This window comes from Pleurodeles waltl, chromosome 8, assembly GCF_031143425.1.
Source record: "Pleurodeles waltl isolate 20211129_DDA chromosome 8, aPleWal1.hap1.20221129, whole genome shotgun sequence".
Lineage (NCBI taxonomy): Eukaryota > Metazoa > Chordata > Amphibia > Caudata > Salamandridae > Pleurodeles > Pleurodeles waltl.
In genome coordinates, this window is record NC_090447.1 from 1,276,789,189 (window position 1) to 1,276,815,872 (window position 26,684).

Below are 26,684 nucleotides of genomic sequence, written 5' to 3' on the forward strand. Positions count from 1 at the left end.
GGCCTGCTAACCAGGCCCCAGCACCAGTGTTCTTTCCCTAAAACTGTACCTTTGTCTCCACAATTGGCACACCCTGGCATCCAGGTAAGTCCCTTGTAACTGGTACCCCTGGTACAAAGGGCCCTGATCCCAGGGAAGGTCTCTAAGGGCTGCAGCATGTCTTATGCCACCCTGGGGACCCCTCACTCAGCACAGACTCACTGCTTGCCAGCTTGTGTATGCTGGTGGGGAGAAAATGACTAAGTCGACATGACACTCCCCTCAGGGTGCCATGCCAACCTCACACTACCTATGGCATCGATAAGTCACCCCTCTAGCAGGCCTTACAGCCCTAAGGCAGGGTGCACTATACCACAGGTGAGGGCATAGGTGCATGAGCACTATGCCCCTACAGTGTCTAAGCAAAACCTTAGACATTGTAAGTGCAGGGTAGCCATAAGAGTATATGGTCTGGGCGTCTGTCATACACGAACTCCACAGCACCATAATGGCTACACTGAAAACTGGGAAGTTTGGTATCAAACTTCTCTGCACAATAAATGCACACTGATGCCAGTGTACATTTTATTGTGAAATAAACCCAGAGGGCATCTTAGAGATGCCCCCTGAAAACATACCCGACTTCCAGTGTGGGCTGACTAGTTTTGCCAGCCTTCCACACACCAGACATGTTGCTGGCCACATGGGGAGAGTGCCTTTGTCACTCTGTGGCTAGTAACAAAGCCTGTACTGGGTGGAGGTGCTTCTCACCTCCCCCTGCAGGAACTATAACACCTGGCGGTGAGCCTCAAAGACTCACCCCCTTTGTTACAGCGCCACAGGGCATCCCAGCTAGTGGAGATGCCCGCCCCCTTCGGCCACGGACCCACTTTTGGCTGCAAGGCCAGAGGAGATAATGAGAAAAACAAGGAGGAGTCACTGGCCAGTCAGGACAACCCCTAAGGTGTCCTGAGCTGAGGTGACTCTGACTTTAGGAGATCCTCCATCTTGCAGATGGAGGATTCCCCCAATAGGATTAGGGATGTGCCCCCTCCCCTCAGGGAGGAGGCACAAAGAGGGTGTAGCCACACTCAGGGCTAGTAGCCATTGGCTACTAACCCCCCAGACCTAAACACACCCCTAAATTGAGTATTTAGGGGCCCTCACAACCAAGCAAGATAGATTCCTGCAACCTGAAGACGAAGAAGGACTGCTGACCTGAAGCCCTGCAGAGAAGACGGAGACACCATCTGTTTTGGCCCCAGCCCTATCGGACTGTCTCCCCACTTCAAGAGAAACTGCAACAGCGACGCGTCCCCCATGGTCCAGCAACCTCTGAAGCCTCAGAGGACTACCCTGCATCTAAATGGACCATGAACTCCCGAGGACGGCGGCTCTGTTCCAAAGAAACTGCAACTTTGCAACAAAGAAGCAACTTTTAAGGACCACACGTTTCCCGCCGGAAGCGTGAGACTTTCCACTCTGCACCCGACTCCCCCGGCTCGACCTGCGGAAAAACAACACTACAGGGAGGACTCCCCGGCGAATGCGACCCTGTGAGTAGCCAGAGTTGACCCCCCTGTGCCCCCCCAGCGACACCTACAGAGGGAATCCAGAGGCTCCCCCTGACCGCAACTGCCTGCTTCAAAGAACCCGACGCCTGGGAAACACACTGCACCCGCAGCCCCCAGGACCTGAAGGATCCAACCTCCAGTGCAGGAGCGACCCCCAGGTGGCCCTCTCCCTTGCCCAGGTGGTGGCTACCCCGAGGAGCCCCCCCCCTTGCCTGCCTGCAATGCTGAAGAGACCCCTGGTCTCCCATTGAAACCTATTGCAAACCCGATGCCTTTTTGCACTCTGCACCCCGCTGCCCCTGTGCCGCTGAGGGTGTACTTTCTATGCTGACTTGTGTCCCCCCCGGTGCCCTACAAAACCCCCCTGGTCTGCCCTCCGAAGTCGCTTGTACTTACCTGCTGGCAGACTGGAACCGGGGCACCCCCTTCTCCATTGAAGCCTATGCATTTTGGGCACCACTTTGACCTCTGCACCTGACCGGCCCTGAGCTGCTGGTGTCGTAACTTTGGCGTTTTCCTGAACCCCCAACGGTGGGCTAGCTTGGTCCCAACTTTGAACCCTGTCAGTGCTTTACTTACCTGAAAAACTAACAAATACTTACCTCCCCCAGGAACTGTTGAATTTTACAGTGTCCAATTTTAAAATAGCTTATTGCCATTTTTGCCAAAACTGTACATGCTATTGTGATGATTCAAAGTTCCTAAGATACCTGAGTGAAATACCTTTCATTTAAAGTATTGTTTGTAAATCTTGAACCTCTGGTTCTTAAAATAAACAAAGAAAAGTTATTTTTCTGTATAAAAACCTATTGGCCTGGAATTGTCTTTGAGTGTGTGTTCCTCATTTATTGCCTGTCTGTGTACAACAAATGCTTAACACTACCCTCTGATAAGCCTACTGCTCGACCACACTACCACAAAATAGAGCATTAGAATTATCTCTTTTTGCCACTATCTTACCTCTAAGGGGAACCCTTGGACTCTGTGCATGCTATTTCTTATTTTGAAATAGTACATACAGAGCGACCTTCCTACACTGGTGGGGTACAAGACTTTGCATTTGCTGGACTACTCTGCCAATACCTGATCACACAACTAAATTCCAAAATTTGTCATTAGAAACGGATTTTTGAAATTTGAGCTATTTTTCTAAATTTTTAAATGTCCTGCTAGGGCCTTGTGTTAGTCCCTGTTAGCATTTCTTCTAGAGTTTAAAAGTTTTGTAAAAGTTTGGATTAAGTACTAGAGATAGTTTTAGATTCTTAAAAAGTATTCCAGCTTTTAGAAACAAAATGTCTACTACAGAAGAGATAGTGATGGAACTCAACCTCATTCCTTACCTGCATCTTAGGATGTCAGAGTTAAGGTCTCTCTGCAGAATCAAAAAGATAAAAACTGATTCAAACCCTACCAAAGTACACCTCCAGGAGCTCTTGGCAGAGTTTGCTAAAAACAACCCCTCTGATGATGGCCTCACGGAGGGGGACACTAGTGATTTGGAGGAACTCCCACCTCCAGTCTTAGATAGGGAGACCAGGGTTTCTCCAACCCTGACTCCACAAGTGATAGTCAGAGATGATGCTTCTCTCACAGGAGAGTCCAGCAACTCTGGAAGCATTGAGGGCAGCCTCAATGAAGATGACCTCCTGTTAGCCAGGATGGCCAAAAGATTGGCTTTGGAAAGACAGATCCTAGCTATAGGAAGGGAAAGAAAATAGATGGGCTTAGGTCCCATCAATGGTGGCAGCAATTTTAATAGGGTCAGAGATTCTCCTGACATGCTAAAAATCCCCAAAGGGATTGTAACTAAATATGAAGATGGTGATGACATCACCAAATGGTTCACAGCTTTTGAGAGGGCTTGTGCAACCAGAACAGTAAACAGATCTCACTGGGGTGCTCTCCTTTAGGAAATGTTCACTGGAAAGTGTAGGGATAGACTCCTCACACTCTCTGGAAAAGATGCAGAATCCTATGACCTCATGAAGGCTACCCTGATTGAGGGCTTTGGATTCTCAAATGAGGAGTACAGGATTAGGTTCAGGGGGGCTCAAAAATCCTCGAGCCAGACCTGGGTTGATTTTGTTGACTTCTCAGTCAAAACACTGGATGGTTGGATTAATGGCAGTGGTGTAAATGACTACGATGGGCTGTACAGACTGTTTATGAAAGAACACCTTTTAAGTAATTGTTTCAATGTTAAACTGCATCAGCATCTGGTAGACCTAAGACTAATTTCTCCCCAAGAATTGGGAAAGAAGGCGGACCATTGGGTCAAGACTAGGGTGACCAAGACTTCCACAGGGGGTGACCAAAAGAAAGGGGTCACAAAGACTCCCCAGGGGAAGAGTGTTGAGACATCCAAGGGTAAAAGTAAAGAGTCTTCTACAGGGCCCCAAAAACCTGCTCAGGAGGGAGGGTCCAAAGCCTCTTCACAATCCAATTTTGGGTACAAGGGTAAAAACGTTGATCCCAAAAAGGCCTGGTGTCGTAGCTGTAATCAGCAGGGACACCAAACTGGAATCAAGGCCTGTCCCAAGAAAGGTTCCACGTCAAACTCTACTCCAGTTAGCACTGGAATAGCCAGTCTCCAGGTGGGATCAACAGTGTGCCCAGAGCAAATCAGGGTTCACACTGAAGCTACATTAGTCTCTGAGGGTTGGGTGGACTTCGCCACACTGGCTGCCTGGCCCCCTAATATGCAAAAATACAGGCAGCAACTCTTAATGGGACTAGTGTAGAAGGCAGCAACTCTTAATTAATGGGACTAGTGTAGAAGGCCTGAGGGATACAGGTGCCAGTGTCACCATGGTGACAGAGAAACTTGTTTCCCCAGGACAATACCTGACTGGACAAAGTTATCCAGTCACCAACACTGACAATCAGACTAAAGTACATCCTATGGCAACTTTAGAATGGGGAGGGGTCAATGGCCTGAAACAGGTAGTAGTCTCCTCAAATATCCCTGTAGACTGTTTACTTGGAAATGACCTGGAGTCCTCAGCATGGGCTGAGGTAGAACTCAAAACCCATGCAGCCATGCTGGGTATCCCTGAACTGGTGTGTGTCAAGACAAGGGCACAGTGCAAAGCTCAGGGTGAAAAAGTGGTGTTGGAGCCTGGAATAATGGCCCAACCCTCCAAGAGGAAAGGAATGAAGACTGGGGAACCAGCTTCAACACAACAAAAGAAAGGGAACCTCTCTTCCCAGGAAAAAGTTCTGCCCTCTGAGGGAACTGAGCCCATGGAGTTGGAACCTTATCAGGTTGAACTCGTAGGCCCAGGGGGACCCACAAGGCAACAGTTGTGTAAGGGGCAAGAAACATGTCCCTCTCTGCAAGGCCTTAGGCAGCAAGCTGCTGAAGAGACCAAAGGAAGAATCACTGGAACACATAGAGTCTACTGGGAAGATGGACTCCTCTACACTGAGGCAAGAGATCCCAAACCTGGTGCCACTAGGAGAGTGGTAGTGCCTCAGGAGTTTAGGAAGTTCATTCTGACCTTAGCTCATGATATTCCACTTGCTGGGCATTTGGGACAAACCAAGACCTGGGAGAGGTTAGTCAACCATTTATATTGGCCCAACATGTCCCAGAAAGTAAAGGAGTTTTGTGTCTCCTGTGCCACCTGTCAAGCCAGTTGTAAGACAGGTGGACACCCAAAGGCCCCCCTCATTCCACTTCCAGTGGTGGGGGTCCCCTTTGAAAGAGTGGGTGTGGACATATTGGATCCACTTGAACCTCCCACTGCCTCAGGGAACCAGTATATCCTAGTGGAAGTGGATCATGCCACTAGGTACCCTGAAGCGACCCTTAGGTCCACTACTGCCCCTGCAGTAGCTAAAGCACTCATTGGTATCTTTACCAGAGCGGGATTTACTAAGGAGGTGGTGTCTGACCGGAGTAACAACTTCATGTCAGCATACCTGAAACACATGTGGAATGAGTGTGGGGTGACTTACAAATTCACCACACCATACCATCCACAAACCAATGGTCTTGTAGAAAGATTTAACAAGACATTGAAAGGCATGATCATGGGGCTCCCTGAAAATCTCAAAAGGAGATGGGATGTCCTCTTGCCATGTCTGCTTTTCGCCTACAGAGAGGTGCCTCAGAAGGGAGTAGGGTTTTCCCCCTTTGAACTTCTGTTTGGCTATCCTGTAAGGGGCCCACTAGCTCTTGTAAAAGAAGGGGCTGGGAGAGACCTCTTCATGAGCCTAAACAAGATATAGTGGACTGTGTACTAGGCCTACGTTCCAGGATGGCAGAGTACATGGAAAAGGCAAGTAAAAACCTTGAGGCCAGCCAACAGCTCCAGAAGATGTGGTATGACCAAAAGGCTGCTATGGTTGAATTTCAGCCAGGGCAGAAAGTCTAGGTTCTGGAGCCTGTGGCTCCCAGGGCACTTCAGGACAGATGGAGTGGCCCTTACCCAGTGCTAGAGAGAAAGAGTCAGGTCACCTACCTGGTAGACATAGGCACTAGCAGGAACCCCAAAAGGGTGATTCATGTGAACCGCCTCAAACTCTTTCATGACAGGGCAGATGTGAATCTGTTGATGGTGACAGATGAGGAAGCTGAGAGGGAACCTCTCCCTGATCTCCTCTCCACGTACCCTAAAGATGGCTCAGTAGATGGAGTGATCTATTCAGACACCCTCTCTCGCCAACAGCAGTCTGACTGTAGGAAAGTCTTACAACAGTTTGCTGAGCTCTTTTCCCTAACCCCTGGTCAGACATACCTGTGTACCCATGATGTGGACACAGGAGACAGCATACCTGTCAAAAACAAAATTTTCAGACAGTCTGACCAAGTTAAGGAAAGCATCAAAGTGGAAGTCCACAAGATGCTGGAATTGGGAGTCATTGAGCACTCTGACAGCCCAGGGCTAGCCCAGTGGTCTTAGTCCCCAAACCTCACACCAAAGATGGTAAGAGAGAGATGAGGTTTTGTGTGGATTACAGAGGACTCAATTCTGTCACCAAGACAGATGCCTATCCCATTCCAATGGCAGATGAATTAATTGACAAACTAGGTGCTGCCGGATACTTAAGTACCTTTGACTTGACAGCAGGGTACTGGCAAATCAAAATGACACCATTCTCCACCCCTGATGGGCACTATCAGTTTAATGTAATGCCCTTTGGCTTAAAGAATGCCCCTGCCAGCTTCCAAAGGTTGGTGAATCAAGTCCTTGCTGGCTTGGAGTCCTTTAGTGCAGCTTATCTTGACGATATTGCTGTGTTTAGCTCCAGCTAGCAGGATCACCTGGTCCACCTGAAGAAGGTTTTGTAGGCCCTGCAAGCAGCAGGCCTCTCTATCAAGGCATCCAAATATCAGATAGGGCAGGGAACTGTGGTTTACTTGGGACACCTTGTAGGTGGAGGCCGAGTTCAGCCACTCTAACCCAAGATCCAGACTATTCTGGACTGGGTAGCTCCAAAAACCCAGACTCAAGTCAGGGCATTCCTTGGCTTGACTGGCTACTACAGGAGGTTTGTGAAGGGATATGGAGCAATAGTGACACCCCTCACAGAACTTACCTCCAGTAAACTGGACTATAGAATGCCAACAGGCCTTTGACACCCTGAAACAAGCTATGTGCACAGCACCAGTTCTAAAAGCTCCAGATTACTCCAAGCAGTTCATTGTGCAGACTGATGCCTCTGAACATGGGATAGGGGAAATTTTGTCCCAAACAAATGATGATGGCCTTGACCAGCCTGTTGCTTTCATTAGCAGGAGGTTACTCCCCAGGGAGTAGCATTGGAGTGCCATTGAGAGGGAGACCTTTGCTGTGGTTTGGTCCCTGAAGAAGCTGAGGCCATACCTCTTTGGTACTCACTTTGTAGTTCAAACTGACCACAGACCTCTTAGATGGCTAATGCAAATGAAAGGTGAAAATCCAAAACTGTTGAGGTGGTCCATCTCCCTACAGGGAATGGACTTTATAGTGGAACACCGATCTGGGACTGCCCATGCCAAAGCAGATGGCCTCTCCAGGTTCTTCCACTTAGAAAATGAAAACTCTCTTGGGAAAGGTTAGTCTCATCCTCTTTCGTTTGGGGGGGTTGTGTAAGGAAATGCCTCCTTGGCATGGTTACCCCCTGACTTTTTGCCTTTGCTGATGCCAAGTTATGATTTGAAAGTGTGTTGAGGCCTGCTAACCAGGCCCCAGCACCAGTGTTCTTTCCCTAAAACTGTACCTTTGTCTCCACAATTGGCACACCCTGGCATCCAGGGAAGTCCCTTGTAACTGGTACCAAGGGCCCTGATGCCAGGAAAGGTCTCTATACCACAGGTGAGGGCATAGGTGCATGAGTATTATGCCCCTACAGTGTCTAAGCAAAACCTTAGACATTGTAAGTGCAGGGTAGCCATAAGAGTATATGGTCTGGGCGTCTGTCATACACGAACTCCACAGCACCATAATGGCTACACTGAAAACTGGGAAGTTTGGTATCAAACTTCTCAGCACAATAAATGCACACTGATGCCAGTGTACATTTTATTGTGAAATACAGCCAGAGGGCATCTTGGAGATGCCCCCTGAAAACATACCCGACTTCCAGTGTGGGCTGACTAGTTTTGCCAGCCTGCCACACACCAGACATGTTGCTGGCCACATGGGGAGAGTGCCTTTGTCACTCTGTGGCTAGTAACAAAGCCTGTACTGGGTGGAGGTGCTTCTCACCTCCCCCTGCAGGGACTGTAACACCTGGCGGTGAGCCTCAAAGGCTCACCCCCTTTGTTACAGCGCCACAGGGCATCCCAGCTAGTGGAGATGCACGCCCCCTCCGGCCACGCCCCCACTTTTGGCGGCAAGGCCGGAGGAGATCATGAGAAAAACAAGGAGGAGTCACTGGCCAGTCAGGACAACCCCTAAGGTGACCTGAGCTGAGATGACTCTGACTTTAGGAAATCCTCCATCTTGCAGATGGAAGATTCCCCCAATAGGATTAGTAATGTGCCCCCCTCCCCTCAGGGAGAAGGCACAAAAGAGGGTGTAGACACCCTCAGGGCTAGTAGCCATTGGCTACTAACCCCCCAGACCTAAACACACCCCTAAATTGAGTATTTAGGGGCCCCCAGAACCAGGCAAGATAGATTCCTGCAAACTGAAGACGAAGAAGGATTGCTGACCTGAAGCCCTGCAGAGAAGACGGAGACACCAACTGCTTTGGCCCCAGCCCTACCAGCCTGTCTCCCCACTTCAAGAGAAACTGCAACAGTGACGCGCCCCCAGGGTCCAGCGACCTCTGAAGCCTCAGTGGACTACCCTGCATCTAAAAGGACCAAGAACTCCTGAGGACAGCGGCTCTGTTCCAAAGAAACTGCAACATTGCAACAAAGAAGCAACTTTTAAAGACCACACGTTTCCAGCCGGAAGCGTGAGACTTTCCACTCTGCACCCGATGTCCCCGGCTCGACCTTCAGAAAAACAACACTACAGGGAGGACTCCCCGGCGACTGTGACCCTGTGAGTAGCCAGAGTTGACCCCCCTGACCGCCCCCAGCGACGCCTGCAGAGGGAATCCAGAGGCTCCCCCAGCTGCAACCCCTGATGACCATTAAATGAGATCCATGATTACTTCTTTATTTTGTCATTTTTAGGATCGAGACTGCGTCGCATGCGCCTGTGCATGCGTATCGCTTGCAAGACGCTTTATTAGTCAGAAAAGGGCTCGGAGCCCAGTCCATGTCACGTTGGTGTCTTTCATTGGTTTGTGTGCTTGCCTTTTAAAATCTGCTTGCTTTCATTAGTGGAAGGCATGCATACATCATGCCTTTTCTGCTGGTTAGCCCTCCTCGAGCGCAGCGACCAAGTACTGAAAACATGCAAGACTCACTGTTTTCTGTCCAATTTGTGGACTACCATTTTTATCCTTTTTTCGCAGCGCGATCTCCCTTGGCAGAAGTTGAGCGCTTTGCATGACATCGACCCTGTTACATAGTTAATTGCACTTTTGCCAGTTACGTAGATAATTGCACTTTTGCCGATAGGTTTCACTACTAGTGAACTGTAGCAGCGTGATCGCGCTGTTTTTTCCATTTAATGTGGCAAGAAACATCCGGTTGGGAGTTTACAACTGCTAATAGCTCTAACTCGGAGAAATGCGAGACCTGTTGCATTGCAAATGCTTGTAACTCCTGTCATTGTCAAGTCATATATTGCTGTAATCAGATGTTGTCATAGTGCTTATTGCATGCTGTCTGCGTGCGACTGCTGCCTGTATTATTTCTGGCCGCAGGAATGCTTTTGATCCTTCGCAGCCGTTTCAACTTGATGCAGCTCCTGATGCGGTTTGGGCCTTTAGGTGGCGCTAGAGTTAACATGTTCATTGGGCTGGGACACAAGACTTTGAATTCCCTTCACGGCGTGATCAAAGCTGTGCGCTAACAGCCGTGGAGCCTTTGCCACCTGGAGAGTGACGTCCCATACCTGTGGGGTCTGTACCGCACGACCGGGCATTATTTAGTATTTCTGATGCCCTGCTGCAGTAGGGTCAGTACCGAGTGTGATTGATTCCCATGCCCCAACAAAAGGGTTTGCAATTGTTTTGACAGGCCATGCTGGCTGCTTGAGGACACACTCCCAGGCAGGAACCGCATACAGTAGTGCACCAGGGGTGTGGTGTTCACGGGCTCAGACCCACCAGCGGTGAGGCTGTTACCCAGCCCCATAATTGAAGGGCTTTGGCCTGTGAAGTATCTTGGGACGCTGGGTTCATATCCAATAATTGTGGCGCTTACCAGCCTACAACAGATGCAGCAGTGCTCTGCCTGCTCACAATTCTGAAGCCCTGTTGCGCTAGCACCAGAGTAGTGCACGTTCTTTTTTTCCTTGGAGCATTTCTGTGCCTTTAGGCTCTCTAAATGGAGGTTAATGACAACACTCAGAGGGAGGGTGACCCTCTAGCACTCTTCCCATGGTACAATGTGTTTTATGATGCGGTGGATGCATCGACTTACAGGGTGTCTGATGCCATGCATCCCTCAGAGGAAAGTCTGTCTCAATAGATTGCGCACAAAGGTTACGGGGTCCACCCTTGCCCCAATGGCAAGCCTGGTATCCCCAGGAGATTGCCACCCATCTGCCGATGATGCAACCCTGGTGATGCACTGTCGTTAAGCAGGGGTTGACCATGACGCTTTTGCCTGACTTAAATAGGCTTTTCTGGCCCAGACCTGTCATGCTGCTACCTGGGACCTGGCTGGGTTGTTCACGGAGCTGCCCCCTCCGATTTCACCTTACCAACATGATGATTATTCACACAGGGATCCAGATGATGATGCCGGTCTCTTGAGGCCTTGGTTCCACTTATCCCATTCTCCTCCCAATAGTGTGGTCGAGAAGTCTGACATGTTGGACCCGCATGCAGCCTTCATTCCCCAGTCTTCCAATTGGGCCCCATCTGAAAAGGTGGCAAATTATTTGGCAGGTCGCATCTGGAAACCAATGAAAAAAGAGTCCCGTAACTGCCTCAGTGCAGAATGCCCTTGCCCTTCCCTGGACGGTAAGGTAGCCCTCACACCTGAGTTGGACCCTAGGATAACCACCACCCTCCAAAAGTTCATGAATGACCCAAAAAGGGTCGGCGTGCTGGAACAAATTCCTGGATGTACTTGGCCCATTCACGAAGATGTTGGACATGGCTGAAGATGCCAAGTCTGCGTGCTCCTTAATTTTCCCAGAAGTTCTGTATGGTTGGGCACAGCGTGCCATCATTTTTCTCAGCAACACGAACGGTCCATTATCAACTGAGTAGCACTGCTCTTTGCTAATAAAAGTGGACCTGAAGTTTGGGGACCTGGCAGATTCTGAGGCGGGGGCAGTAGTACAAGGGGGACTCTTTGGATAAATTTTTATTAAGGAGTTGGGAAAATTCATGAAGGTGTTCAGTTTGTTAGACAAGCTTTAAACCTCTATTAAAAGTATTTACCTCCTGGGGTTTCCACTGGGCCGGTCAAGGCAGGGGCCGCTTGGCTGGCCGGGCACACACACACACACTACCCTTTTCAAGGGCAAGGCTTTTGGCAAGGCAAATATGGATCAAAGCTGCTTCCACAACTTCTATCCAACAAGAGGCCGGCACTTCCGAGGTTAAGGTGGCAGAGAAGCAGGCACTTCTTCCAATTCTGGTGAGTGTTTTCCCTTCTTCCCTTCTAAAGTTAGGGGACCGTTTGGTGAATTTCACCCAGGCCTGGGGATCAATCACAAGGGACGTGTGGGTCCTGCAAATGATCCAGGCTTTCAAACAGAGTTTTATGGCTCCCCCAGACTGGACTTCTACCCACACCCTACACCCCATTCAGTTTTCTTCCCACAAACCGGGCTCATGGATGCAGAGGTCGCAGCATTGCTTGCCAAGGGCACTAAATCTCCTGCGGTTCTGCATCCCGTGGCTTCATCAGCAATCTTTACCTAGTCGACAAAGCCAACTAGAGCCAATAACCAGTCATCAATTAACACAAATTCAACTAATGGCTGGTATATCAACATTTCAAAATGGTGTGGATCCACCTACTGCGTGATGTCTTGCATCCACTCTATTAGCTGGTGCGTCCCAACCTGAAAGACACTTATCTTCCAATTTTCCTACCCCACAGGCAGTTTCTCCTATTTTCCCTCGGAAGCTGTCCCTCCAACTGCAAATTGCGATTGATCTTCTGCAATGATGTGGGTTTACAAGTCCTTCTTTGTGCCTGTTAGACCTGGCATCCTTGGTGTGGTCTCCCCTAACTTTTTGCCTATAGTTCCCAAGTTGTTTCTGTGTGCTGGTCTCTGTTTTTGCTGTTTTTGTTACTTTGAGCAATTTAACACTGCTGATCAGTGCTAAAGTGCAAGTGCTCCTTATGTGAAATTGTATGTGTAATTGGATTTTCCATAATTGGCATATTTGATTTACTAGTAAGTCCCTAGTAAAGTACACTAGAAGTGCCTAGGGCCTGTAAATCAAATGCTGCTAGTGGGTCTGCAGCACTAATTGTGCCACCCACATGAGTAGCCCTGTAAACATGGCTCAGACCTGCCACTGCTGTGTCTGTGTGTGTGTAGTTTTCAAACTGCCAATTTGACTTGGCAAGTGCTTTCACTTGCCAGGCCTAAACCTTCTCTTTTTACACGCCAGGCACCCCTAAGGCAGGCCCTAGGTAACCCCATGGGCAGGGTGCAGTGTTTGTTAAAAGTAGGACATGTACTTGTGTGCTTTTACCTGTCCTAAAACTGAAATACTGCCAAATTCGGGTTTCACTGCTGCAAGGCCTTTCTCTCTCATAGGATAACATGGGGACTGCCTTTAAATAACATTTAAGTGTAGTTTCCCTTTGGGAGCAGATAGAGGTATGGAGTTTGGGGTCTCTGAACTCACAATTTAAAAATACAACTTTTAGTAAAGTTGTTTTTTAGATTGTTAGTTTGAAAATGCCACTTTTAAAAAGTGGGCATTTTCTTGCTTAACCATTCTGTGACTCTGCCTGTTTGTGGCTTCCTTGTCTGGGTCAGACTGACAGGTGGGCTGTTTGTGCATCTCCACTAGACAGTGACACAAAGGGTGCTGGGGTGTAACCTGCATATCCTGATGGCCCACCTGGGATAGGGTGGAGGTGGTCACTTACACCTGAAAGGGCTGTGGCTGCCCTCACACAAAGCAGTCTCCAACCCCCGGGTGCGAGTCTGGGAACTGGCCTGGGCCTGTAAACAACAGAGACTTTTCTTTGAAGTTAGGCAGCTTCAAAGGCAGAAAGGAATATAAGTATTAGACCCAAAACCCCAGACTTCAGATTACTCCTGGAATCAAGAAGAACCTCTGCCAAGGAAAAGAGTTGAAGAGCTGGAGGAGGAGAACTGCCCCTTTGCCTGTGACTGTGCTTTGCTGGGTTGGCCTGCAGTTACTGTTTCTGCCTGAAATAGGACAAAGAGTGAACTTTGTGGTATATTTCTGCTTGTGAAGTGTCTCCAAGGGCTTGGACTGAGCTTGTGTCCTGTTTTGAAGTCTCAGGGCTATCAAAGTCTGCCTCTGCCAGCACCTGGACTCTCTGCTGAGACTCCTGCCCTGCCAAGTGGTGCCCTATCCAGATCCTGGGCCCTTGAAAGGTGAAGCTGGTAGAACAAGGACTAAAATCCACTCACAGTAAGCCATGCAGGGAAAGTTTTGAAGCACCACCTGCAACGCGACTGTAAAAACGACGCGTCACCCGGTTAGCGGCTGGAATCGATGCACCACTTGCATTGTGGCTGTGAAATTGATGCATCACCTGCATCGCGGGTGGAAAAACAATGCAACACCCACTTGTGACTGCTGAAAATTATGCAAACCCCACGCAGACCGGTTTTCCATCAACATGCGGCCGGATTTCGCACGCATCATCGCTGGTCATCTAAATCATTGTGAACCTGCACAGACCCGAGTGCCCCATCAGGAAATAGACGTAACGCTCCCTTGCGGAAGAGAAAAACTACGCTTCGCTGACTTTTTTTGGAGCACGCTTGCCCAGGTTGCTTTATTTTTTACGCAAACCAGGTAGTTTGTGTAACAATGTTTTCATTGTTTCCTTTGAAGTAATATTCTATTATTTTGAAAATTCATACCTGTCCGTGTGTGTGTTGGATTTTTGTTGTTTTGGTCTTGTTTGACTTAGCTAAATATTGGCCATTTTTCTAAACTGGTGTGGTGTCCATTATATAGTGTTTTATCTTTATTACTATGTCTGTTGGTACAAATACTTTATAAATTGCCTTTGAGATAAGCCTGACTGCTTGTGCCAATCTACCAAGGAGATGAGCAGGGGTTGTCTTAAATGAGTATCTCCATTGTCCTGACTAGAGTAAGGGTCCCTGCTTTGACAAAGTGCAAACTGCCTGCCAACCAGAGACCCTATTTGTAACATTAGTGACCAGCGGTGAGGATTGAACTTGTATTTGTACTTGACATACAGTGATTAAGCGTACACTATTATTTTCAGTGCAGACCATTACGTGACCACTACCACCTATTTCTTGTGGTTTTGTATTTTTCTCTTCTTCAACTTCAACTACTTCCATTTTTTTTTAACTTCTCGTTGGGAACTCTTTGTTCTGCCTTGGCACTTTGCACTTTTGACTTGCCATAGTGTCTCAATCTGGAGATGCATCAGCTGGAGCTGTTTTTGAGTTGGAGAAGTTGGAGATACAGTTGCCCAACTTAAACAGTTCAGTAAGGATCTTGCCTGTCCCATTAGGAGCTCTGCCAAGAAGGAGGAGCTGCAAAAGGCACTGAGAGCCTGGGTGACAGCTGAGGAGGTTGGGGCACACAGAGGAGGAGATTGTGAGGAGATGCACAACAGCCATGAGAGCGTAGTAGAGGTACCTGTACGGCCTGAGGGGAGGGTCTATAGGGCGGGTAGCAGTGTGTCCTCTAAGGGTCTGACTCATGAAGAGTTGCAAAACAGACAGGCAGAGAGGGTGCACCAACCTGAGTTGGAGAAGCTCAAAATGGAGATGGAGGAGAGGAGGTTAGCCATTGAGGAGAGGAAGATACTGCTGGCTCATAAGCTTAGTTTAAGGGACCTAGATCAGAGGAACCAGTCTAGTAGAGATGGTGGCAGCAGTACCTCCGTGTAGCCTGAGAGAAGGGTGCACACTCCCAAAGACCTAGTTAAGGATTACAAGAGGGAGGATGACATATACTTGTGTTTCAAAGGGTATGAGTCTGCTCTCCACATGAACATGGTCCCTGAAGCACATTGGTGGGCGCGTCTGTTGAAGCACTTTGAGGTGGAAGGGAGAGATACCTTGACATCCTTAGGGGATCCTCGGGGACTCACCTACACCATAATGAAGGACGCCTTACAAGGTATGGTCTCACCCCAGAACAGTAGTTAGGTCCTACAAAAATAAGGCATCCCAAACATGGTTAGAATGTGTTGACTCTTTTTGCAGGTCACTGGATGGCTGGGTGAAGGGCAGTAAGGTAACAACTTATGAGGGGCTTTACGACTTGGTTGCTTGGGAGCACTTGTACAGTCTTTGTTTTCCAGAGCTGCACCAGCACCTGATTGACAGCAAGCTGACTGACCCCAGGAGGCTTGTGAAGGAAGCGGACCATTGGGAGAGCACCAGGGTCCAAAAGAGGTATTGGGGAGACCATGCAAAGAGTAGGCAGTGTCCCCATCAGAAGAAGTGGGGGGGTAAGGGTAAATAGGGGGAGTTCTCTAAAGGTCCCCCAACCTAGTCCCCAGGGTAAGGATTCCCAGCCCCCCAGTGAAAATAAACCATGGGTCTCTACAGGGAAACCTGCAGAGAGGGGTCCCCGCAAGTGTTATGCATGTGACCAGGTGCGACATGTGAGGGGGTATCCGAAATGTCCCAAGTGGACACCGGCACCCACTGGTGCTCAGTTCCTGGGTTTGGCCACTGTAGGCCTTGGGGAGGAGTTAGTTCCAGGTGGGTGGGAGCTAGCTGAGATGACGCTTGTCTCTCTAGGGGACAGTGAGATGGTCTAGAGGACCCTCGTTCCTCAGAACACTAAAAGGTACAGGCAGTGGATGACCATCAATGGACGGAGGGTGGAGGCTCTAAGAGACACAGTAGCCAGTGTGACTACTGTGAGAAGTCACCTGGTGTCTGAGAAACAGGTAGTTCCCAATGCACTTTACGAAGTAGTTGGGGAAGACAACTCAGAGTGCCTGTGCAGAGTGGCGCAGGTTCCCTTTGAATGGGGGAAGTGGTCTCAGATGCCTTGAGAGTCGCTGTGAGTCCAACCATGCCTGTAGATTGTCTGCTTGGCAATGACCTGGAGGATTCCCTTTGGAAAGAGGTGGAACACAGGTCTCCCTTGGAGATGTTGGGTCTGCCTGGGTGGGTCTGTATATCCACCCGGTCAATGGCAGCCCGTTGCGGTGATTAGAAGGCCCTGGAGCCTGAAAGAGGGGCCCAGGTGTCTACCAGATGGAGGAAGGGCAATAGGCGAGGGAAACTCGCCCCAAAATTTCCCACGGTCCAGGAGGAGGCTGAACCTGAGGGGCACGCCTCAGAGCCTACAGGGGACCGGTTGGCTGAACTAGTGGAGGTACCCGAGCTGACTCGGTAGCAGCCGGAAAGGGGACCCATCAGAGAAGCATTCTGTGAGGCACAGAAGGTATGCCCTACTCTGGAGGGTATGCAGCAGGAGGCTGCAGACCAGGCGACTGCCAAGGAGTCTGTTTCATACTTGATTTATTGGGAGAATGGCCTCCTATATAGTGAGCCTGAGGTTGCTGAGCCTGGGGCAGCATGTGTGCTGGTGGTACATCAGTGCTTAAGAGCCTTCCTACTGGGTTTGGCTTATAATGTACCTTTAGGTGGTCATTTAGAAGGCTTGTCACCCACTTTTACTGGCCCCGGTTGCGCAGGCACTCTGATGCGCACTGTAGGTCTTGTCAGACTTGCCAGGCAAGTGGCAAGAGTGGGGTAAAATGTAAGCCTTCCCTCCAACCTTTTCAACCTTTTCCTGTAGTGAGCTAACCCTTTGAAAGGGTTGGTATTGACATTGTGGGGCCTTTGGATCCCAAGACAGCCATGGGCAACAGGTTTATCCTGGTCTTGGTGGACCATGCCACCCGGTACCCAGAAGCTATACCTCTGAGGTCAATCACAGTCCCTGTGGTGGGACGTGCATTGACGGGGGGTTTTACCTGTATGGGGTTCCCCAAGGAGGTGGTATCTGACCGGGGTACCAACTTAATATCCACATATATGAAGTCTCTGTTAAAGGAGTGTGGGGTGACGTACCAGTTCACCACTCCTTACCACCCCCAAGGAAATGGTCGGGCTGAGAGATTCAACTGCACCTTGAAAGGCATGATTATGGGCCTGTCAGATCCCATGAGGTGTAAGTAGGACGTCATCGTGCCATGCCTTCTGTTTGCTTAAAGGGAGGTGCCACAAAAGGGACCTGGTTTTAGCCCCTTTGAATTGTTGTATTGACACCCTGTGAGAGGACCTCTGAGTCTGGTTAGGGAAGGCTTGGAGAAGGCCTCCAGTAGGCCCCCCACCCCCAGGTTGTATTTAGCGACATGCTGTTTTTTACGAATCAGACAGCCCGCTTCAGGAAGCTCGCTCAGGAGAACCTGGAAGCAAGCCAGGAAGACATAAAATGCTGGGTTGACCAGAATGCCACTCTGGTTGAGTTTCAGCCTGGCCAGAAAGTGTGGCTGATGGCCCCAGTGGAGCCTCATGCTCTCCAGGACAACAGTACTGTGCTTTTTGAGGTTGTGGAGCGTAAGAGTGATGTCACCTGGTGGACTTGCGGACTCAGGAACCCTTTGAGGGTCCTTCATGTGAACCGCCTCAAGCCTCACTTTGAGAGGTCTGAAGTGACAATGCTCCTAACAACAGATGATGGGGTGGAGGAAGAGAGTGAGCCTTTTCCTGACCTCCTGTCTGCTAAGGCAAAAGATGGATCTGTGGAGGGTGTGAGCCTGTCTCCCTCACTGACCCCCGAGCAACAGTGGGACTGTCTGCAGGTGTTGGGACAGTTTGCCTTATTGTTTTCCTTGATCCCAGGGGTCACTCATTTGTGTACACATGATGTGGACACTGGGGACAGCCCACCTGCAAAACACAAGATTTACAGGGTGACTGACAAGGTCAGGACTAGCATAAAAGATGAGTTATACAAAATGTTAAGCCTTGGGGTTATTGAGTTCTCCAGTAGCCCTTGGGCCAGTTCAGTGGTCTTGGTCCCCCGGTGCCACTCCAGAACTCAGTTTCTGTGTGGACTACTGTGGACTCAATGCTGTCATGAAGACTGGCGTGCACCCAATCCCCCGAACTGATGAGCTCATTGATCGTTTGGAGGCTGCCAAATATCTCAACCCGTTTGATTTAACGTCTGTGTATTGGCTGATTGCTCTAAATGAAGGGGCTAAGGAGAGGTCTGTATTTTCTACCCCAGATGGGCACTACCAGTTCAGGGTGATGCCCTTTGGGATGCAAAATGCCCCTCCCACCCTTCAGTGGTTGGTCAACCAGGTTTTGGCTGGGTTGGAGGATTTCAGTGCAGGCTACCTGGATAACACTGCGGTGTTCAGCTCCAGCTCGGAGGCACACCTGCATCTCCTTTGCAAAGTGTTAGAGGCTCTGCAGACAGGAGGTCTCACTATTAAGGCAAGTAAATGCCAAATAGGGCAGGGCTCTGTGCTGTACTTGGGACACAAGGTGGGGAGTGGCCAGATGGCACTGTTACAACCAAAGATTGACCCCATTCTGGTTCAGGAGCCCCCCAAGACCCAGACTGAGGTAAGAGTCTTTTTAGGACTCCAGGATACTATAGGAGATTTGTCAAGGTGTATGGCACTATTGTTGCTCCCTTGACTGAGGTAACATCCAAGAAGCAACACAAAAATGTGATCTGGACTGAGGCTTGCCAGTCAGCTTTTGATGCCCTGAAATAAGCCATAGTCACGGCACCCATGCTGAAGGCGTCTGACTTCTCCAAGAAATTTGTTGTGCAGATTGATGCTTCAGAGCATGGTGTGGGAGCAGTACTAACCCAGCTAAATGAAGAGGGCCTAGACCACCCTGTAGCCTAAATCAGTAGGAGGTTACTTCCCCAGAAATGTAGGTGGAGTACAATTAAGTGTGAAGCTTCTGCTGTGGTCTGGGTGCTAAAGAGGCTAAGACCCTACTTGTTTGGGACTCACTTCCGGGTTCAGACCGACCACAGGCCCCTCAGATTGTTAATACAGATGAGGGGTGAGAACCCAAAAACTGCTGAGGTGGTCCATTTCCATACACCGAATGGACATTACGGTAGAACACCGTCCTGGCACAGAACTCGTCAGTGCTGATGGTCTGTCCAGGTTATTCCACCTTAGTGAAGAGAACTGCCAGGAGGGTTCGTAGTTCTCCCCACTTTCAGCTGGGGGGACACGTGTTAGACCTGGCATCCTTGGCGTGGTCTCCTCTAACTCTTTGCCTCTAGTTCCAGGTTGTTGCTGTGTGCTGGACTCTGTTTTTGCCGTTTTTGTTACTCTGGGCCATTTACAGCTGCGGACCAGCGCTAAATTGCAAGTGCTCCCAATGTGAAATTGGATGTATAATTGGCTTTTACATGATTGGCATATTTGATTTACTATTATGTCCCTAGTAAAGTGCACTAGAGGGGCCTAGGGCCTGTAAATCAAATGCTATTAGTGGGCCTGCAGAAATAATTGTGCCACCCACATAAGTAGCCCTGTAAACATGGCTCAGACCTGCCACTGCAGTGCCTGTGTGTGCAGTTTTTAAACTGCCACTTTGACTTGGCAAGTGCATTCAGTTGCAAAGCATAAACCTTCATTTTTATACATGTCAGGCACCCCTAAGGTAGGTCCATGGTAGAACCATGGGCAGGGTACAGTATAAGGTAGGACATGTACTTGTGTGTTTTTACCTTTCCTAACAGTGAAATACTGACAAATTCAGTTTTCACTGTTGCAAGGCCTTTCTCTCTCATAGGTTATCATGGGGACTGCCTTTAAATAACTTTTAAGTACAGTTTCCCTTTGGGAGCAAATAGAGATGTGGAGTTTGGAGTCTCTGAACTCACAATTTAATCATCTTTTAGTAAAGTTGGTTTTTAGACTGTTAGTTTGAAAATGCCACTTTTAGAAACTAGGCATTTTCTTGCTTAAACCATTCTCTGATTCTGCCTGTTTGTGGCTTCCTTGTCTAGGTCAGACTGACAGTTGGGCTGTTTGTGCATCTCCACTAGACAGTGACACAAAGGGTGCTGGGGTGTAACCTGCATATCCTGATGGTCCATCTGGGCTAGAGTGGAGGGAGGAGTGGCCACTTACACCTGAAAGGGTTGTGCCTGCTCTCACACAAAGCAGTCTCCAACCCCCTGGTGCACGTCTGGGGCCAGGCCTGGGCAAGGCAGGATCGTGTAAACCTCAGAGACTTTTCTTTGAAGTTGGGCAACTTCAAAGGCTGAAAGGGGTATAAGTAGTGGACCCAAAACTCCAGACTTCAGATTACTTCTGGATTCAAGAGGAACCTCTGCCAAGGCGAAGGGCTGAAGAGCTGGACGAAGAGTACTACCCCTTTGCCTGTGACTGTGCTTTGCTGGGTTGGCCTGCAGTTGCCTGAAAGAGGACAAAGACTGGTCTTTGTAGTATATTCCTGTTTATGAAGTGTCTCTAAGGGCTTGGACTGAGCTTGCCTCCTGTTTTGAAGTCTCAGGACCATCAAAAACTTCCTCTGTCAGCACGTCCACTCTCTGCTTATACTCCTGCCCTGCCAAGTGGTGCCCTATCCAGTCCCTGGGTCCTTGAAAGGTGAAGCTGGTAGAACAAGGACTGAAATCCACGCACAGGAAGTCAAGCTGGGCAAATTGCAATGCACCACCTGCAACATGACTCTAAAAACGATGCCTCACTCTCCTTGTGGCTGAAATTGACGCACCATCTGCATTGCGGCTGGGAAATTGATGCAGCACCTGGATCACGCCTGGAGAAACAACTCAACACCCGCATGCGGCTGCTGAAAATGACGCAAACCCCAAGCAGAGTAGTTTTCCATCACTCTGCGGCCGAATTTCACATTGCATGTCAGGATGGGGTGTGTGGTGTGGAGATTTTTCTACAGGAGGCTTGTGGTCTCCATAAGAACAGACGTTACATATAAACTGCTCAGAGCTTTTAGCTGGGTCCTATGGCATCTGGTGGTGGATCAAGGACGTCATGTGTACTCCTGAAAATGGACAACGTCTTGGCGGTCTGATACATCACTCATTTGGAGCTACTCAATCCAAGTCTATGTCTGATCTCACGACCAGTTTCTGGCAGTATTGCTTGGACTGTCAGATCTCGGTCACGGAGGAGAACTTCTCTGGTCAGGAGAACCAAGTGGCGGATTATCAATTCCAAAATTTCTGGGATTCCAGCTTGTGGAAGCTCCACCAGGAGGTTTTTTAGAATCTCCAGGATTGGTGGGGACCGTTCTCAGTAGATCTGTTTGCGTCCAGGTTGGACCACCAGCTGCCCAGGTTTTTCAGCTGGAGACCAGACCCACTGGCAGCGGCCACAAACGCTTTTTTCCAAGATTTTATTTAGGAAACCGGATATGCTTTCCCCTCTTTCATGATGATCACGTGAGCATCCACTCAGGTCAGGTGTCAGCAGGCCATTCTGGTGATGGTCACCTTGATCTGGAAGTCCCAAGTTTGGTTCCCAGTCCTTAACTTTCTTGCAAACTTTGCGACGGGCGGACTGGCATATCTCTCTGTCAATACCTACCATTTGGCTAGTTCAGTGGGACGTGTTCCAGTGGAGGGCTCCCCGCTGGGAGAACACCCATTAGTGTGTCATCTCCTTTTGGGAATCTCACTATCACTTCCCCCGGAACCTTGCTATTCAGAACTTTGGGATGTCAACCAAGTGCTTTAATTGTTTTTGTCCTGGCAGCCCAACCGCTTCTTGTCCTGAAAAGAACTGTCCGCTAAGCTGGCTATGCTAGTCTGCCTGGTATCCTGTAGAAGGGTCTCAGATGTGCGTGCCTTGGATATTTCAGGCAGGACTTTTTCTCCTTCCGGAGTATTCTTCACGGTAAGTAGGAGGACGAAGTGTAATACAATAGTTATTTCACATGTGCCCTTTCCAGACTTCCCAAAGCTGTGTATGGTGCAATGCTTTAAGGCACACGAGGAGGTGTCTGCAGAATTTCGCCCTCCAGGTAACTGTCAGCCCCTCATTGCTCTACAGAAACAGCATAGAGCAGTGCCTTCCCCCACCATTGCTTGCTGGGTGAGATGGGTGATGCAGAAGGCCGGTATTGACCTGTCTCTCTTTGGTATGCATTCTCTGAGTGGAGCCATGGCCTCAAAGGCGTTCAGTTTGGGTGCCCGCTTGGAAGACATCATGAATGCGGCTGACTGGTCTTCGGACTCTACAATTAAGAGATCCTATTTCAGGTTGGTATGGTCATGGCTCATCTGGTAGTGAGCAAGCTTTGAACTAGCATATTCCTCATTGAACTAGCATAATCCTCACCTCCGATCCTGACATAGAATGAACATTTTCCTAGCTATTGTAACAGAAGGTTTCAGTTCTATTAAGGACTAGGAGGTGAGAATTATCTCATCCTGTCAGTTATAATATGAAGAACCCTCTCTGTGACTAGTTAGTATCGACTTTATTATGCTCAGTTGTGTTTATTGTGAGGATATCTCATGCATTTGAAGTTCTATGGATATAATTGCTGTTTTTCTGTAGGTTGCTAACACTAATCACAGCAGCCTTCTAAAATTGCCCTCTTTTTATAGGAACAGAGATGGGAAAACGGGACGTGTGTGGACAGAGCAACAGCATGACTCATGCGACGAAATAGGTCAAGGGGACACAGATGATAAGCTATATTATGGACTATTGATAGATGATTGGATGATGCATCAAAGTGTCCTACCATTGGATGTTATTGTTTTTTTTTTCACTTCATTCCCAATGTTTCATGGTAATAGTAGTTTGTATTGGTGAAGTTGTGAAATGGCTGCTATTCAATTAAGTGAAGAAAGGATAGCATAATCCTTGTCTCCGAGTCCTTAATATAATTAAAACTTTCTGTTACAATAGCTAAGAAATGTTTCATTCCTTTGCTTTACATTTGTGTTTTTGAATGGTTTTTATTACCTGAAATCAATTTATTCATTCAAAGTTCTGGAAGCTGCAAGGATCCACAAAATTCCTACCACCCAGTGTTCCCACATCTGTCCCAGTAAAAACACTATCCACCTTGTGTGGGTGTTCCCAGCGCAAGCAACAGGAAACACCCCAAAATGCACCATGGACAGATCATATTTTTCCACTTAAAACTGACTTTATGTGCAATGTGGGTAACAGTGGATTTTATGCCTGGTCTAGGCTGCCAGCCAGTGAAACCTACCACATCCAGACATTTCTAAAAACTAAACACTCAGGGGTGTCCAGGGTTGTTTACCCAGAATGACCTGCAGAGCTCAAAGTTTAACTGAAATCATGCGTTTTCCTCATGCTTATATTAGGGAAAGTTCTAGAATGTCTATGGATCTACACAGTTCCTATCTTCTAAGGCACCAAAACCTTTCTGGGAGCCAGAGCGACTTCCACTCATCTCAAGGAGTTTTAAGACGCCAGGCGCCTCTTATTTGAGCAGGCCACCCCTGCACCTTCAGGCCCCGCAGGGTCAGCAGGGGCCCCATCAATTCCACACTGGCAGCTTCGGCCTTGGTGCAGTTGGGGACACCTGGATCCGATACCGATCTGGAACAACACTGAGTGCGCACAGTCAGCCTACTCTGGCATTGTTCCTGTTGGACTTTTTTGCTTAAGCAGGGTCATCCCCAATCTTTTTGCCTCCTAATATTTTCAGACCTGTTGCTGTTGGTTTTTGAACTCTGAGCACTTTACCACTGCTAACCAGTGCTAACGTGCATATGCTCCCTATGTACATTGTATTGTTGATTGGTTTATCCATGATTGCCATATTTGATTTACTAGTAAGTCCCTAGTAAAGTGCACTGGAGGTGCCAGGGTCTGTAAATCAAATGCTACTAGTGGGCCTAAAGTACTGGTTGTGCCACCCACATAAGTAGCTCTGTAATCATGTCTCAGACCTGCCATTGCAATGTCTGTGTGTGCAGTTCTAACTGTAAATTCGACTTGGCAAGTGTACCCACTTGCCAGGCCTAAATCTTCCCTTTTCGTACATGTCATACCCCCCCTAAGGTAGGCCCTAGGTAGCCCCAATGCAGGGTGCAGTGTATGGTTAAGGTAGGACATAAAGTAATGTGTTTTGTATGTTCTGACAGTGAAATATTGCTAAATTCGTTTTTAAATGTTGCAAGGCCTGTCCCTCTCATAGGTTAACATGGGGGCTACCTTTAAATCTGATTAAAGTGTAGATTCCCTTTGGGAGTGGATGGACATGTGGAGTTTGTGGTCTCTGAGCTCACAATTTAAAAATACATCTTTTAGTAAAGTTGATTTTAAGATTGAAAATACCACTTTTAGAAAGTGAGCATTTTCTTGCTTATACCATTTCTGTGACTGCCTGTTTGTGGATTCCCTGTCTGGGTCAGTTTGACAGTTGGGCTGGTTGCACCTCACACTAGACAGTGACACAATAGGAGCTGGGGTGGAGTCAACATTTCCTGATGAGCCATCTGTGCTGGAGGGAGGGGATGAGTGGTCACTTATACCTGAAAGGGCTGTGCCTGTCCTCACACAATGCAGTCTCCAGCACCCCCGGGTGAGTGTCTGGGGCCTGGCCTGGGCAAGGCAGGATTTCACATTCAAAAGAGACTTTACTTTGAAGTAGGCCTACTTCAAAGGAGAAATTGGGTATAAGAAGGGCACCCAAAACCACAGACTTTAGATCACTTCTAGAAACAAGAGGAACCTCTGCCTGGAGAAGAGCTGAAGAGCTGAGGAGAAGTGCTGCCCGCCTGTGACTGTGCTTTGTGGAGCTATCCTGCAGTTGCTGCTTCTGCCAGAATAAGAGGGCAAAGACTGGACTTTGTGTGCCTTCCATCTTGTGAAGAAATCTCCAAGGGCCTGATTTAGAGCTTGCCTCCTGTTGTTTGAAGTCTCAGGGACAGCGAAGACTTTTCTCTGCCAGCACCTGGAGTCTCTGGAGAGACTCCTGCTCTGACAAGTGGTGCCCTATCCAGACCCTGGACCCTTGAAAGGAAAGCTGGTGGAAATCGACTTCGGACGACTTTGGACCAACGGCGCTGCTGAATCTGGTGACACCGCCTGCAACCGACTCCGTGATCTTTGCTGGAACGCGACGACCTTCGCAGGCCCAACGCGGCTGCAGCCCCACTAAAGTCCATGACTCCATGGAAGTCGCTGCCCCACGTTATGACCGATGCCGCTCGAAGTGCGCGGATTCAATGCTTCGCACGGAAGCCGCGATCCCCGACTTCGCGCATCGACTTGTTTTCACTCTTCACCAAAGGTACTGTACTTGGGGGTCTACGCGACTCCGTGTCTAGCACCGCTGGTGTCGGCTTGTTGGGAACGACTCCGTCACGACGCTCTGTTAACACCTCTTCAAAGCATTTTGTGTTTCTAAGCGCTATTTTTTAGTTTAATCTTTAAAAATTCATAACTTGACTTGTGTATGTTGGATCTTTGCTGTTTTGGTCTTGTTTTGTTTAGATAAATATTGCCTATTTATCTAAACCTGTGTTGTGTCATTTTGTAGTGTTTTCAATGAGTTACTTTGTGTGTTGGTACAAATACTTTACACCTAGCACTCTGAAGTTAAGCCTACTGCTCTGCCAAGATACCAAGAGGGTAAGCAGGGGCTAGCTGAGGGTGATTCTCTTTTACTCTGACTAGAGTGAGGGTCCTTGCTTGAAGAGGGGGTAACCTGACTGTCAACCAAAGACCCCATTTTTAACAGTTCCCGATGTCAACGCTCCGCCAGGACCCACCAGTGATGCAAGCCCTATCCTCATTTTAGGTGATCCGGAACGACGGCGTACGATGCCGATTTTGACTTTGACGGTGCCAACAGGGGCCAGATCAGTGCCTGATGCTTATTTTGATCAGCCAGGTTCAGGTGAGGAATGGGAGGGGTCCCAAGACCCTTTAGAATATCATTTGTAGCATATGGACTGGTATGAGGAACTAGGGGAAGCCAGTGGACTGGATACTTCTCCAGACACTGAAATGCTCTCACCTCCTGCTGTGGCTATGGAGGAGGGAGCTTCATATGCTATGATGGTGTGTAGGGCAGTTGAGGTCTTGGACCTAGATTTGCCTATGGTGCCAGCCAGGACTAACCTCCTGACTGAGGTGCTTCAGCCGGGCGTTTCCACATCAGAACCAATGTTACTCTTTAACAAAGCCCTCACTGATGTCCTGCTGGGGAAGTGGACCAAACCCAGCACAGGGGCTCCTGTAAATTTGACAATTGGCTGCCGCCATAGACTAGCTCCTAATGATCTTGGTGGTCCAGGCCTCTGCTTCCCATGTTGCCTTCCCTTCCGCTCCCCCGGATAGGAAATCCAAGAGGCTGGATCACTTGGAAAGAAAAAAATGTCTTCCTCCAGCCTGGCAGTGAGGTCTGTAAACACCTGATGCCTATTGGGTTGTTTTTCCCATACTTTATGGTATACTGTGGCACAGGTGCTACCCCAGGT

The 26,684-nt window shown here is 48.8% G+C and overlaps 1 protein-coding gene across 1 annotated transcript in view; it reads left to right on the forward strand.

Moving 5' to 3' along the window:
- The window catches only part of USP12 (ubiquitin specific peptidase 12), a 438,367-nt gene extending 415,407 nt beyond the window's left edge, over window positions 1-22,960 (forward strand). Inside the window, exon 9 of the mRNA XM_069202221.1 lies at window positions 22,821-22,960. Coding sequence (XP_069058322.1) covers window positions 22,821-22,868 — 48 coding nt within the window. The 3' untranslated portion in view covers window positions 22,869-22,960. The remainder of the gene's footprint in view (window positions 1-22,820) is intronic.
- Window positions 22,961-26,684: the final 3,724 nt, after the last annotated feature.